The sequence below is a fragment of the Scyliorhinus canicula genome, chromosome 11 (assembly GCF_902713615.1).
Source record: "Scyliorhinus canicula chromosome 11, sScyCan1.1, whole genome shotgun sequence".
Lineage (NCBI taxonomy): Eukaryota > Metazoa > Chordata > Chondrichthyes > Carcharhiniformes > Scyliorhinidae > Scyliorhinus > Scyliorhinus canicula.
In genome coordinates, this window is record NC_052156.1 from 156,395,249 (window position 1) to 156,410,455 (window position 15,207).

Genomic DNA, 15,207 nt, shown 5'->3' on the forward strand with positions numbered 1-15,207 from the left:
CTTGCGGACTGAGTGAAGGTGAGGGTCATGCTTGCGGACTGAGTGAAGGTGATCTGCAAAACAGTCACCCAGTCGGCGTTTAATCTCCCCAATGTAGAGGAGTGTGGCAAATGTAGAAATTGTTATATAATAGTTCATATTTGTGGCAGTAAGGTTAAAGATCCTGGTTTAAAACATATACGGCAGTTTGTCTACTAAAGCAGTAATTAAGGTGCTGTAAAAGGTGAGATTATCATTTATTCCAACCACTTGGTTACAGATAGAGCTGATGGAATAGTGTTTATGTTTGGATGGTTAACTAGAGTGTACTAAAAAACCACAATTTGAAGCGAAGACTTATCTTTTGACTTTCATCCTGATAATCTTTACCCCTTTCCACCTGTGTTTGTCTGTCTTGTGTGTAGTAGGCTTGTTGTTATCCAGTTGTATTTACTATATAGTTTCCATTATAAATAAACTAATTTGGTTTCCACCAAAAAAGTTGGTGACTGTAATTATTGGGCAGCCAAGGGCCAGACTTTGGGAATTTCTATAAGAATTATTGATTAATTCATTTGTGTTGCGACTCTGGGACAGGTGGGGCTGGAATTGACTGCACACTTGCCCAGGGCGTCGTAACAAGAGTTGGGGTCTGGTCCAGTATCCTGGGAGCAGCGAATACAATAAAATACAAATTGAAAGAAGGACAGCAAAACACTGCTTAGCCTGAAAGGAGTATTTGGGGCCTTGAATGGTGAGGAGGGAGGAGGTGTTTCGGCTTGTGTGATTGCAAGGGAAGGTGGTGTGGGAAGGGGATGAGGAGTTGGGCACGATGGAGGAGCGGGACACAGGCGCTGTTCCTCAGCGCATCAGGTTAACCTCCCCCAGCAATTCCAACATCTTCTAGTTGCGTTTCGGATTCTCATTTTGATTTTCATCCTTACCGAGACTAGGCCCGCAGGCCAAGCCTGGCAGCTGCTCTCCCAGTCCTGCTTGCCCACCCTCCCCCGCCAGTACTGCACTCACTGAAACATTCCAGCAACGGCACACTGAGGCATAACAGCTGGGAACTACTGTACTCGACTAATACCCGGGATGAGCGGGTTGCATTGTTAGGCTCGTGTCCACTTGAGTTTAGACCAAGTGGTGACTTCATAGAGACCTCCAAGATCCTGAGGGGTATTAACACGGTGGATGGGGAGCGGACGTCCCCTCATCAGAGAATCTAGAAGTAATAAGGAGTCGGCCACTTATGACGGAAATTAGCAGAAACGTTTTGAGGGTCGCGAGTCTCTGGCTCTTTCTTCCTCAAAAGTGGAAGCAGAATGTTTAAATATTTTTAAGGCTGAGCTGGATAGATCCTTGAATAACAAAGGTGATCAGGGTAGGCAGGAATGTGGGGTTGAGGTTACAATTAGATCGGCCACCATCATATTGAATGGTAGGGCAGGCTCAAGAGGTCAATTGTTGCTCCCAATACGCATGATCGTATGTAAAGTCCCCAGGACCCAATGGCTTGCATCCTAAGGTCATAAAAGAAATGGCGGCACAGACAACATTGGTTATAATCTTCCAAATTTCCAGAAAGGTTCCAGCAGATTAGAAAATAGCTAATATAACTTTATTTAGGAGAGGAGGCAGAAAGCAGGAAATTATAGGCCAGCTGGCCTAACGTCTGTCATAGGGAAATTGTGAGAATTCATTATTAAAGAGGCTGTGGCAGAATAATCACCGTTTGATCAGACAGAGCCAACATGGCTTTGTGAAAGAAAAATAGTGTTTTAAACGAGATTTTTTTTTTTTTTTTGCTGAAGTAACAATCAAGGTGGATAAAGGGGGACCTGTAGAGGTGTACTAGGTTTCGAAAAGGCATTTGATAAGGTAGCACATGAAAATTTACTACACAAGAGCACATGGTTAACTTCAGAGGGCAATATATTGGCATGGATATAAAATTGGTTGGTTAACAGGAAGCATAAAGTAGGGATAAGTGGGTCTTTTTTTTTGTACGTAGTGGAGTGCCACAGGAATCAGGGTTGGATCCCCAACTATTTAATGGATATCAATGATTTGCTTGACATGATAGCTACATTTGTTAATGACACCATTTTAGGTAATACAGTACGCTGTCAATAGGTATAAATGCAAGAGTGAGTGGGAAAAAAATCAGCAGATGGAGTTCAACACATCAACTCTCTCACTTTTGCAGAAAGATTGGAAAAGCAGTACACTATTTAACGGGAAAAATTTAAAAACTCTGTTCCAAGAGATCGAGGTGCCCTGGTACACGAATCACAAGTTACTTTGCAGATACGGCAAATGATTAGGAAGACAAATTAAATGTTGCCATTTATTGCAAGAGGAGAGGAATAGAATATAAAAATAGCGAAGTTTTAACACAGCTGTACAAGTCCTCGGTGAGGCCACATCTGGAGTACCATGTGCAGTTTTAGTCTCCTTATTTAAAAAAATAAATCATTAGCAGTTCAGAGAAGGTTTGTATTAAGAAAAATTGAACAGATTAGACCCATACCCATTGGGGTTTAGATAAATGTGAGGTAATCTTATTGAAACATACAAGATCCTGAAGGGACTTGATAGTGTTGATACATGGGAGGATATTTTCTCCCGAGACCAAAACTAGGGGGCACGGCTTAAAAATAAGGGCCTGATTTCTCTGGGCGTTGCGATTTATTGTTCCTGCCAGCAGAATCTCCCTGCCCGCGACGTTTCCCGGCACGTGTGGGGCGGCTTCAATGGGAAATCCCATTGACAAGCGGCATGAGTTGTGAATCTCGCCGCCATGGAATGGTGCGCCGACAAACACGGGGCTGGGGGAACCAGAGGATCCAGCCCCAGAGGTCTCCCTTTTAAGATAGAGCGGAGGACACACTCTCAATCTTCTCTCTCTCTCCCGCCCCCCCGCCAAGGGTAACTAGTGTGTGCAATTTTATCTTCTGCAAAGTAGTGGAAAGTGGACCTTTGAACTTATTTTAAGGCAGAGCTTCACAGATTTTTGTCAGGCAACGGACTCGAGATTTGTGAGGAAGGGGAGCAAAGACAGGAATGTTCAGACCACAACCAAATCAGTTATCTTATTGAATGGAGGCGGTGGGTCAAAAAGGGCCAAATGGCCTACTTTTGCTCTCATGTTAACCTGTCGACACCGATTTGAGTTTATTTTCTGCGTCTGAAAGTAATAAGGTGGAAATTCCACCCATTCTCAACTTAAGGATATCACAATGATTGATGGCTAATTGTTAATCCCAGGAATGCTACGCTATTTAGTACATTTATTACAAGGCCCTTTACAGCAGACAGCAGTTCTTATAAGCAGAGTATGTCAGCAAATATTGTACAGCACGGACTAATCATCATCAGTAGCTGGCACCTCAGATAGAAGATCAAATTAAAAGGCCCCAAAATTATAATAGTTAAGGATTTACCAATTTCCCAGTCAAGCTTTTAATTTAACGGTTTTGACCAAACAAAAGTACAAATCTTTCAGGGTTTTTTTTATTAAGAAACTGAACAAAATACAGTCTTTTTTCCATATGTACATTACATACAACATAATTCTACAGTTGCATTTGTTCACTGAGTCTACACATTCAGTTATTCACAACAAGGTAGTGCATAAATTGTGTACATTTCAGCAAATAAAGATTGGGATCTTCATAGTTTAAAAAAAAATTGGAAAACACACACCATTTTGGTTACCTCACAGGTTAAGTCTGCCCAGTTGAACCTTCTAACTAACCCACAGGTTTGCTTGTAACATATGGTCTGCTACAGAGGTTCATGATGAATCACCGAACGACTGAAGGGGAAAAAACATCTTCACTGGACCCATATTCACAAATAGCCCAAAGTATAACAGGAATCTGTACATGATGTATTGTATTGCATAAAATGTTTATGAATACAGGCCCCTATCAGGATCACAGACACACAAACATGAATAGCTGAAGCACCAAACTGGGTTCAAGACCCAATATTAACAACTGAAAGCCTCTTCAAAACTGCACACACACACTGCAAAATCCTTTGGCCAATCATTTTCCCGCAATGGTATTCTGGTTGACTAGCTGACCATACTTAATCACCATATACCGAGGGATGTATCAGCATGTTTTGTTAACAGGTCTACATTTTGTTACGGTTCTTTGATTGTATGCCGAGTTGGATCATGCACATGCAAAATTATTGCAACTTATCCAAAGCAACAGATTCAAACTGGAAAAGGCCCATATTCTTCAATGATCTTCGGTCATTTCCAGGTGGAAGATGTAGCTGCATTACTCACCAAACCAACACACTTGTATCCTTCATTAGCAATAGTCAGTTAGACCAGGGCAATTCTACACTGATTGAAAGCCTCCTCTGATTGGAATGCTGAGAAATATTAGTGCTCCAGCCTAAAATACCTTCTTTAAATATTTAGTAATGTTTATTTTTTTTGATACCCAATGACTTGTGATACTCTTCCCTATCCTAGCTTGCAACCTGGGTGGAGAGCTGGTAGAAAATGCATAACTGCAATCACCAAGTTTACATCACAAAATGGCTGAAAAATAAGAGCTACAAAAGGCATTTAATCGCCGGTGGCCAACCACTGACTTTGGAAACATCAGTATCTACCGCAGCAATATTTGTTCCCCACCCAACAAGGTCACAAATATATACTCTACAGTGCATTTAACAGTTTGAATAGTGCTGTTTATTGACTGGATTCGCAGGAGGGAAAGGAGACAAAAATTCTACTTTCAGAATGCTTTAAATTGTTGTGGCCATCAACCTTTACTCCGAATTATTACAGGTAGAATTATACAGCGACCGATATTTAATGGTGAACACATCATCACGCAGGGGATATTATCTCTTGTTGAATTCTGCCCTATCCTCAAATTCTAGTCAGCCGTCGGAGTTTTTAATTCTTCAGAAAAGGGCATGTTCAATGAATACAATTTCTCTGCACTTGCCAGCTTGGACAAATTAAGTTCAGCGTGTCTATGCAAATGTCACTTTAAAAGTATTTATATTCAAGCTTACTGGATATCGGTAAACGAGTGCCAGCCCTAGGGTGGAATTTGTAAATTTATATAAAAGTTGCGTGCGTGGTGGAAAATTAAAATTATTTACCAAGTGTGAGCAAAGGCAAAACAAGAAATATATTTGGTTGAACAGGGGATGATATCAGGTATTAGGTAATCCTTTTTAAAGAAGAAAAGAATAATGCAAGTAATCTGCTTGATCAGGCTGGAAGATATACAATAATCACCAAAATACATTTAAAAAGTAACGTATGAATAATCTTGATGTGGGGAAAGAAACTTACTGTATTTAGGACTTGCAACTCAACTACAATTCTCATTGTTTACTCACAAGAGGCATGGGCAAGGTGTTTGCCGTTTAAAAAAAAGATCTTCAGTCAAGGGACAAAAAATTTCAACTCTCCAAATGGTGCATTTTTCTTTTCGCCTGATTACTGAGCTTTTTATATTCCTTGTGCCTTATAGTATATCCGAATTATAGAGTTGTAAAACAAAGACGATGGAAATATTAGTTTCAAGAGGAAAAACTGGTTATGTCGGAATAAAGATCCTTCGTTACAAGGTGTATGCAAGTGATGCAGGGTTTGTACTCAACATTAACCAATGCATTTTGGTTTTCTTTCGTTTCCAATCTACAGCACTTTCAGTTTATTTTATTTAATCTGTACACTTGATTTATCTCTGCCCCCCAAAGAGGGAACTAATTTGGCCAGCAACGGTGTCCTTTGGAAACCCCTCCTTTGGTTCAGAGAAGAGGCTGAACTTTTTAACATTGAACAATGGAACTAATTTAAGTTGTCACATTCTGCTTCCTAAATCATAGCCTTTTTAATATTTTGACAAACTACTGCACTCAGGATGTTAGGAGCACCAGACATTTCCCCATTTCAGACACCAGGAAGTCAGCTACAGGACAGGTCACTTCCCTTAAAGCCCCCTCTGCTCAAACTCCCATGTTCGTTACCTTTAACTTCAGAAATCATTCAACTGCAGCGTGACCCGTTCCCACGTCTGTTAGCCTTGTGGCTATGGACTGTGGTTGGCCAATTTAGGGGCAACTTTGTGTTGTCAAAAAAATAATTCCGACAAAAATTGCTGCGACAATCCCATCAGTCTGGGCTTTGAATTCAGATTCCAGAACTGAAAGTAAAGTGTGCTCACCCACTGACAGTCTTTTAAACTGCAACACCAAAACTGTTCAGGCAACCCTCACTGTACCAATAGTGCCCACTGAACACTCATTTCAGTAAGGTTGCAAAGGAATGCTACTTGGTCTACTCAATGGAATTTGGACGACTGATACAAGTCCGAAGTCTCATATTCCAATTTGTCCTTCGCGGAAATGCTGTTAGAAAGATAATATTAAATTGCTTTTCCCTGCTGAAGCATAGTAGAACATATTTTGGGCTTTGATCAATGTCAACTCCCAATCTGTTTCTAAAATGTAAACAGAAAATTACAATACATCAATGCTTATGGGTTTGAAAACATGCAGAAATGTGGCGTCTTGTCCAAATTGGGTCCGAAAGATATTGTAAACACCAACTTACTTTGAAGGAATAGACCAATATGTAGATTATTTTTATTTTTTATTTTTTTTACAGGATATCCATTCTCTTGCTCCGCCACTGAGTATTCATCCAATTCAGCAACGCATCTGCAATTCATTTAATGCCACTTCCATACTGTTATTTATTTATTTCCAAAAAGGGTCACATAACCACCTTTGTGATTATTAGGGGACACAAAACTAATCCAGTCTGTTCAAATTACACTCCCCGTTCAAATTTGGCTTTTAACTAGAATCTTTTCTTTTGAGGATTCCCTCAAACTAAGAACTACTGTTGGGAATTGAAACCTGAAACCTCTCCTTCCAGACTTTCAACACAGCATGCTTTTCACTGCTCATTTTCTTTTGGTTTTTGTTTTGCTTCACATCCATTCTGCTTCATGCATCTTCATCCTTCTTTTCTCCACTTTAAAAAAAATCAAATGTCCAAATCGGATTTGTTCCAATATGTCAGATGAGCACAACAAAAAAATGAAGACACCCTCCAGATCACCCCTTTCCAAAATCCCAATTCCACCAGCCTCTCATTATAACCTGCTCCCAACCATCCTTCCTGTCCTCTGCCCAACCATATCCTTTACATGCATGGGGTACCCAGATCCTTGAACCTGTTTAACCATTTTAATTAGATCACAGCTGATCTAGCACATCAACGTCACAATACTTAACATGTATCCTCACCAGGTTATTACATCCAAGGTAGATCAGGTCTATAATTAACAAAACGTTTCACTGCATAGGAGATGGACTGATTGTGGAACAGCATGGTGGTGAAATTCAAAGCAGAACCTGGTCACTTTATTTTACAGGCAAAATAGAGCTGCCCCATGTTTAACTTTCTAAATCTAGACTGTTGAAATAAAGCAAATCATTTCACCTTCGTGTTCCCATATCTTAACTTTTCAACGAAGCTCGTTTAAACAACACTAATTCTCCCCTATCCCATCCGAAAATATATTTTTGAGCACGCAAAGCGGGTTCAAAGATATTTGGGAATGGGATCAAAAAGCTCTCAGGAAGCAACATTAGTAATGGGGCCAAGAAAGTTCCACCTTTTACACAGTCAACATTAAGTACAGTCTGAGTTTAAAGCAATCATTTACAGTGTCCCACTACATTCTGAAATATGCCCATTACACAGCTCTGAACCGTCCTTAACTTTCTGGGAGAGATCTTCGAGAGATGCTAATTTAGTGACACAATTCTAGACAATGTTATTCAATGAACCCCAAAATCAAGACCAACCAATTCCAATTAAAGAGTACGTTTCCTCCAGTTATTCTTTGTGGCCCAGTAAGGTGAAGGATAATGTTCCAACAGACCTTAAAACAAATTGAAGACTTGAAAACGCATTTAAAATTAAGTAGAACAGGTATCCTTTGAATAACCAGCTAACTGGATAAAGAAAGCCAACACTTAAATAGCACCTGATCAGGTCATCTCAAAGTGCTTTACAATGAATTACGTTTTGAAGCAGTTATTGTTACACAAACCGTGCTGTACAAATATATAATCTTGTGAGAGTTACAATCGGGTATCTCACCATGTCAAATCACCTGTCCTAGGTATCGGCAAGATCCCAGAACCCAATCTGAAGACATTGGATTTATATACCTTAACAGGTGCAAAACCACTTTCTGCAGATGCAAACATCTGATGGCTTATGAACTCAGCAGAAATTCCAGCTATTATGGTACTGCTTCAATTGTAAATGTCGAGAACAATTGATTATCAAGCTGCAAATCTAGGCAGCAGGTCTCATCTGACAAAGAAAGAAAATTCCAGCCATAAAGTACATGGAGCCAGTAATGGAGTTTTAGAGCAGAATCAAGCCCAAGTAATTTAATACTCCAAAACCTGCCCTATGCATTTGCACTTTCCTTCTAATTATAAAAAATAATTCATTTCGAACTGAATGAGTCAGCCAGGTTTGTTTCACAATCATGGTCAACAATTATTTCTCTTATTTCAGCTGGTTAATTAAAATATGAACTAGATGAAATTGGCCAGTGAGAGTAAACTGTCTAAGGTATTAAAAAGATCTGCAAAGCTGCCTGGTTTAAATGCACTCCAGTTCAACAGGAGTAAGCTCGACACATTAGGAATTACCGTGCCACTGTTTGGGCTGTACGTCAAAGAACTATAATCCAGAACACCAATTAGCATGAAGCACCAGCCATATTAATCATGTGTATCTTCCAATAAATTCTTACGTGAACCTTAGTGCCAAATTCCGGTCAGTTTTCTGTGCTTCACAAGTAGAAGTTAGTGGTAATTCAGAATAATAGCAGTTCAAAAGAAATTGTTGGAAGTCTATAACACAAAAATAGACCCGGGTACACGAGACAGAGTTTTCAGTTTTGACTCAGCAGGTACTTTAATCAATTTTTACCTTTTCAGATATTGAGCACCTGGTTCTGTATTCTAAGCATTTTATTTTACTTCACATAACTGGAGTTCAGAAGGGATAGTTGATGCCCACCCAACCATGCACATGACCAATCATTCCGACTTGGCTGTGAAGCACTTTGTGATGCCCCATGGTTGCAAAAGGCATTTCATAAATGCAAGCTTTTACTATTTTTCTTCTCTTCCAATGAGAAGCCACCATTATGATACAGGATGTTTCAGCTTTTCTTTGGTTAACACCAGTGCTTTTGTTCTCATCATGAATGCTTTCTAGTATTTGCTACGACACTTTCAACACTATCACCAACCCCCACAATGTTATACATACAAAATAACTATGCTAGATCATATTAACAAGAGCATTAGCTGTCAAGGACAAAGGAAACTGCTGAAACACACTTTGAAGTCTACCACTTCTCCAAATATTAAACTGCAGAATATTTGGACTGAACTTTTGTTGGGTCCAATTCTTGACTACAGCACGATCTGTAGTTATAACTTAAAATCATGGAATCTGGTGCACACCAGCTTATAACTTCTGGAGTATCAGCAATGTTTTGAGTCGGAATTGTTGGTGTCTGTTTAAATAGGACAAACTAAATCAAGTGAATATTTTTCTCAAGTCTGTATTTCCAACTGTCCTGTACTCTATTAGCCTTTGGTCAAGGACATCAGGTCAGGTTGGTCATCAATCAAATGTGACCTCAATGCAAAAATATCGGGAACAATACGCTTTGGCCAAGAGTGAAAAATTTTTGCTTCCCTTTGACAGCACAGGTTACAAGGTTGGATTTTACAGAACTTTCCTTTATACAGTTCTTACCAATAATGGACAGGTATGGGGAATGGGAGTACCTGGCATTGTAAAGTCTTAACTGAATACCACTGATTATTTGTACAGCAAATGGTCCATTTTGCAAGATGGTAGGTAGTGGCGACATTGAGCAATATGTTTGGCCAACATAGATTTTGACTTGTCCTGTGAATGCGTTATATACACAGCTGAAAGATGTTCCTTCATTTCAATTCTTCAACACTCCTGACTCTTCTAAACAAAACAAAAGACAATCTCACACCAAGCACCTGTATAGTTATAAGACTGTGGAATTTACCAAAACAAAGCAGATTTAATATCCCTGGGGCCATGTTTCAATAAAGTAGGGCAGCAATGCAAACAAAATCCTGACTCACTAACAGTCTTCCCAGCTATAGAAGAAATCAGAATTTCCACAGTGGTGCAGAGGCATGAATGCAGCAATGGGGAGAAAAATCTTCATTCAACTCTACATTTTTGAATAAAAGATACTCCTTTTTGGACTTGGGAGTATGTTGGTGTCATTCGTGGAAAAACAAATTTAAAATTTTCTGTAGAGGAAAGAAACGGGAAAAAACCTTTGCCTCTAGTAGCCGAGCACAAAAGCAGCATAAATCAGTGAGGTAAAGTAACATAATCACATGCATTTCTAAGACAAGTGAAAGCCTTTTAGTCACTGCTAACTAGTAATGGCTCTTTAAAACCTTTGCCGTGACCATCCTTCACACAAGATCATTATACGAGGAATTGAAATCGAACGGTGCCAATGGATTAAAAATACATAGGTAACAACTGTACAAAGAGGTACAATTTAGAAACTTGCATCAGCAAAGATCTTCCACAATCTCCTCAACAGCAATTACAACAAATCGGTTCCAATTCTTAAAGATGTGAAAGAGTTAAAATAGTTCATCTGAGAAGCTTATTAAAAATTAAAATACTGTAACAAAGTCCCCATTTCCTAGACAGTTTCAAACATGTATTTCCAATCGGCACACTTAATTGTATTTCTCTATCTTTGGCAGCGGAGCTGGATTTTTTTCATATAAAAAAAGCACAACATACTTCAAGGCATCACCTTTACATGTTCCAAGAAATGACATTACAACTGATGACTAAACTTCACAACATGCCCGACATCGTTGAGCGAGGATGATAAAAGAAATGAATGCAAGAAGCAAGAAGTTAGTCTGAGCTTCTTTGTTATTAACGGAAGCCAAGAGCCAACTGCAGAAAGCATCCTAAACCAGACCTTCTGCAGTGTAGAGCAACCATCTCAAGAACGCAGAGAATCAACATATTACACACATCTCATCAATATATCTGATGCTTGAGAAATAAAGTCAGGGACTTTGTAAGATTTAGAGGGAATATCGACCATTTTGTTTCAATTAAAATTTTTTAAATGGGCAATGTGGACGTCGCGCATTCTGAATTGCAGCAGGAAGTGGGGGGGGGGGGGGGAGAGGAGGAGAGAATGTAACAACAGTCTTGCTTTAATAACAAAACTAGCACACTGCACTTTCCAGGTGAATGTACATAAAAGCGGGCTTCGGAAACTGACCATCTGTGCATCACACTCTGGGCTGGCTGCAATAGAAAGGCAAAGTGCTGATAACCACAATTTTGTGAAAGCAATTGTTTTGTTGGAATCATCCTGCCCCAAGTGGAAAAAGACCATGCTGGAACTGTCATACCTTTTAAAACAGCCAGCTCAGCAGCAAACATTTCTGAAAGCTGGAGGTTTTTCTCTTTTTTGGGGGTCATGTGATCAAAAACAAAAGAGGGAAGTGTGAAGATTAAAGTTAGTCCCGTTTAAAATAGGGCTGCAACGGAAGCGCAAGAAGTAAATTAGCAGTAATATGATCGACTGTGAAGTAAAAACACATCCCAATAAAGGCAGCAAATTTACTCTGCCGGCTGAGAATTCCAGTGACAGCCACCCCACAGGGCATTGCTCAACACTGCAGTCACAGTACATTATGCACAGCACTCGAATCAATGTCAAAAGTATAGTTGCAGCTTTTTAAAGCAGTTATTAATATTGCTATAGAGATCAAAGAGAATGGTAACAGCACATAAAACAACACCATGTGATTTCAAGGGTGTGGACTATTAGACTGATAAATGGACAAAGGTGGACTGAAACACTGCTGATGAAATGTCATTGCAGCATTATTCCAGGAAGCAGCCGAGACATTAAGAACGTCTACCGCGTGTTTCTCTCAACACTCCGGTGGCAGGATTATTAAATGTCAAAATAGTTTTAAATATTTACCAATGCAGCAAAGGACGTAACCACACAATGGGGAGCAAACCCATATTCACAAAGCTGTCACCTGCTCCAACCCAGTTCTATAGTCTGCATGAAAACAGCACTGAAATTGGACACGCAAATCAAAACTAGATGAAGGGTGATGATAAAAAAACCATCTTTGCCAGCCAAAAATCATAAGCCGATCTAGCCCGCACAAAACAGGAGATCAGATTTGTGATTCACTTCCTCTTCAGCCAGAATCCATCAATTGCTGTTCAGCTACAGTGTGATGAGGTCAACCAGGTTGCCTTTTGGAGGCGTCATACTATCAGGAAAGAAGTTTACCAGCGTATCAAACAGCAGAGTCCTCTGGGCATACGTCTGGTCAACGTCTGAAAAACCTGTCGAGGAGAGAGACAGATGAACACAAAGTGAGTGCTTTCATTCTGCGACGCTCACAGAGCAAGAGTAATGGCACTGGTGAAATAAAGCATAGGGTGGCACAATGGTTAGCATAGATGCCTCTCAGCACCAGGGACCTGGGTTCAATTCCAGCCCTGGGACTGTGTGTGGAGTTTGCACTCTTTCAAACCCCCCCCCCCCCCCCAAAATGTCTGCGTGGGTTTCCTCTGTGTGCTCCAGTTTCCTCCCACAGTCCGAAAAGTGCAGGTTAGGTGGATTGCCCATGATAAATTGTCATTCAATAGGTTTATGAAGATGGGGCAGGGGTTGGGCCTGGGTAGGATGCTCTTTCAGAAGATCGGTGCAGACTCGACGGACCGAGTGGCCTTCTTCGGCACTGGAGGAATTCTATAATTCCTAAGATGGGGCATTTAACCAGCTTAGATTGAATTTGAGTTATGGGGAAAGCGTGGATCCAAATCGAAACTGCACCATCACACACAACTAAATATCTACCCTGCTTTTAATGGGCCTCATTATTGTCATATCCAGTGTTATTGCTGCCTCCAATTCATCAATTATGGGCTCAAACCAACTGGAGGACATCTATGGGCGTTGAGATGTTATCAGTAGAAAAGGATGCATTCTAAGCTTTAAACACAACACAATGGACTCCATTCCAGCTGAAAGGAAACCATGTCACAAACCCTTTCTACAATAGCTCAAATGAATTCAAAGTTTAACACTGCAGGAGTACAAATGTGCCAAGCATGTTTTGGTCTACTTATTTCCATATTTTAGCTAAATTGATTCAGGCCTCAATCCTGTGCTGAATTGGTCTCCAAGAGACCAGGCAGAGGAGTGATCGATGCCACATTCCCCTCCCTGCCCCTAGTGGGGGGAAAGCTCTCTCTACAGTAAGCCTGCTCAATGAGGCAGCCCATTCCTGCTGCCAACATATTCTGCCTGCCACCTGTATTCAAAAATTATAGTTTTATTATCCGGGAATCTAGTGCAGTTGTTCAAATTCTACAGCCGAGAAACTAAAAGTGCCCCAAGGACGTTCAAGAAACGTGCAGGGCAATAAATAATGAAGACTTGTGCATCCAAGCCCTTGACAACTCTCATACTGGATTTACTTTTGCTTTACGGCGTTAACTGGAATAACATAAAATGTTGGAAACAAGCATGTGCAGAGAGTGGACAGTAGTTGCAGCTTAATGATCTTCCCCCAGAACCCTGGAGCTTATTCACCACACAAAGGCTTTCAGATTATACCATCAGATTTGAACTTGGAAACCATTTGAACAGCTACTTTTCCAGTAGACACAGAATACACAGAATTTCACTGCATAAAGTAGGCCATTTGGCTGAAGAGATGTTTGCTGATGTTTATGTTCCATGTAAGCCTCTTCCCACAATACTTAATATCACCCAAGCACATTCGTCCATCACTCTCTGCCTTATGTACATCTAGCCTCCCCATAAAATAATCTATGTAATTTGTCTCGACCACTCTACGTGGTAACAAAGTTCCAAAATTCCCATCACTCATATCAATATTAGACATGTAAATGTTATACAACCACTTACCTAATGGGATGAAGTCTGAACTCGATTTAAAGAGTGCTTGAGCCAGTAACTGAAACTTAAGAATAAAGAAAGCACATTAGTTACAAATGCAAAGTAAAGTAATTGGTATAAATCGCAGCTGTGGAAAATGCACCACAAACTCTTAATAGACGGCAGGGCAGAGTACTGCGGATGCTGGACAGGCGAAACAAAAACAGAAAACGCTGAAAATACTCAGCGGGACGGGCAGCTTTTGTGGCGATAGAGAGAAACAGAGTTATGGTTTCAGGTGGATGACCTTCAGAACTGGGAAAAGTTAGAGATGTTTAGAGAAAGGGGTAGGTGGGACAAGGGAGAAATGAAGGTCCGATATAAAGGCGGAGGACAGGCGAGATTGAATGACAGAAGAGGCAGTCCTACAGGGCTCAGAACGGCGATGGGGCAAGGAAATAAAAGTCGTGCCGAGGGCAGGCGTGCTTTTTTTCTGAAGCAAAGATAGGAGATAAACGGAAACATGCAAAGAAAAGTGAAAGTCAGATTAGGTTGGTTGAAATAGTTGAGTCCAGAAGACTATAAAGTGTCAGATGGAAAGGTATGGTGCTGTTCCTCTAGCTTAAAACCCCATTACATCTTGAACTATTCCCAGTTCTGATGAAAGGTCATAATCAGATTGTTAACTCTCCACAGATTCTGTCTGATCTGTTGAGTACTTCCTCATTTGATTTCATAATAAATTAAATGGTATTCTATTAGGTTTACCAACTGAAATTCAGCTCCGTAACAATGCCCAGTAACAGCTCAATAACCTGTTTCTTGGGGGGGGCGGGGACATTACAAATGTAACAATGAAGAAAATACACATAGCTAAGGAGTAAATGGAAGGCTGATTCCAGAAATTGTTCTGAAAATAAAAGGTAGTTTTAAGGGATTTCTATTGGTAAACATAGAAATAAGGTATTGTTTTCAGTGGGTTTAATTTAATGTTTTTATGCCTGGAAGAGAAAAATCTATAATTAGATTTGTGCTGGATAAAGGTGTTTGTACGTGTGGGGGTTGGTTTCAATTCCAACGGAGATTCTCTTGCACTTAGATGAAGAATAAATAGAACTAGAAGGGGTTACTTAACAACTAGAGGCCCTTATAAAAGATT

The 15,207-nt window shown here is 40.2% G+C and overlaps 1 protein-coding gene across 4 annotated transcripts in view; it reads right to left on the minus strand.

Annotated features, from left to right (window-relative positions):
- Window positions 1-3,477: 3,477 nt before the first annotated feature.
- Window positions 3,478-15,207, minus strand: part of mkln1 (muskelin 1, intracellular mediator containing kelch motifs) — a 162,830-nt gene continuing 151,100 nt past the window's right edge. For all 4 annotated transcript variants that reach the window (XM_038811817.1, XM_038811816.1, XM_038811819.1 and 1 more), the window contains 2 exons: window positions 14,079-14,133; window positions 3,478-12,484 (listed from right to left, as the gene is read on the minus strand). In XM_038811817.1, coding sequence (XP_038667745.1) covers window positions 12,363-12,484; window positions 14,079-14,133 — 177 coding nt within the window. In that variant the 3' untranslated portion in view covers window positions 3,478-12,362. The remainder of the gene's footprint in view (window positions 12,485-14,078; window positions 14,134-15,207) is intronic.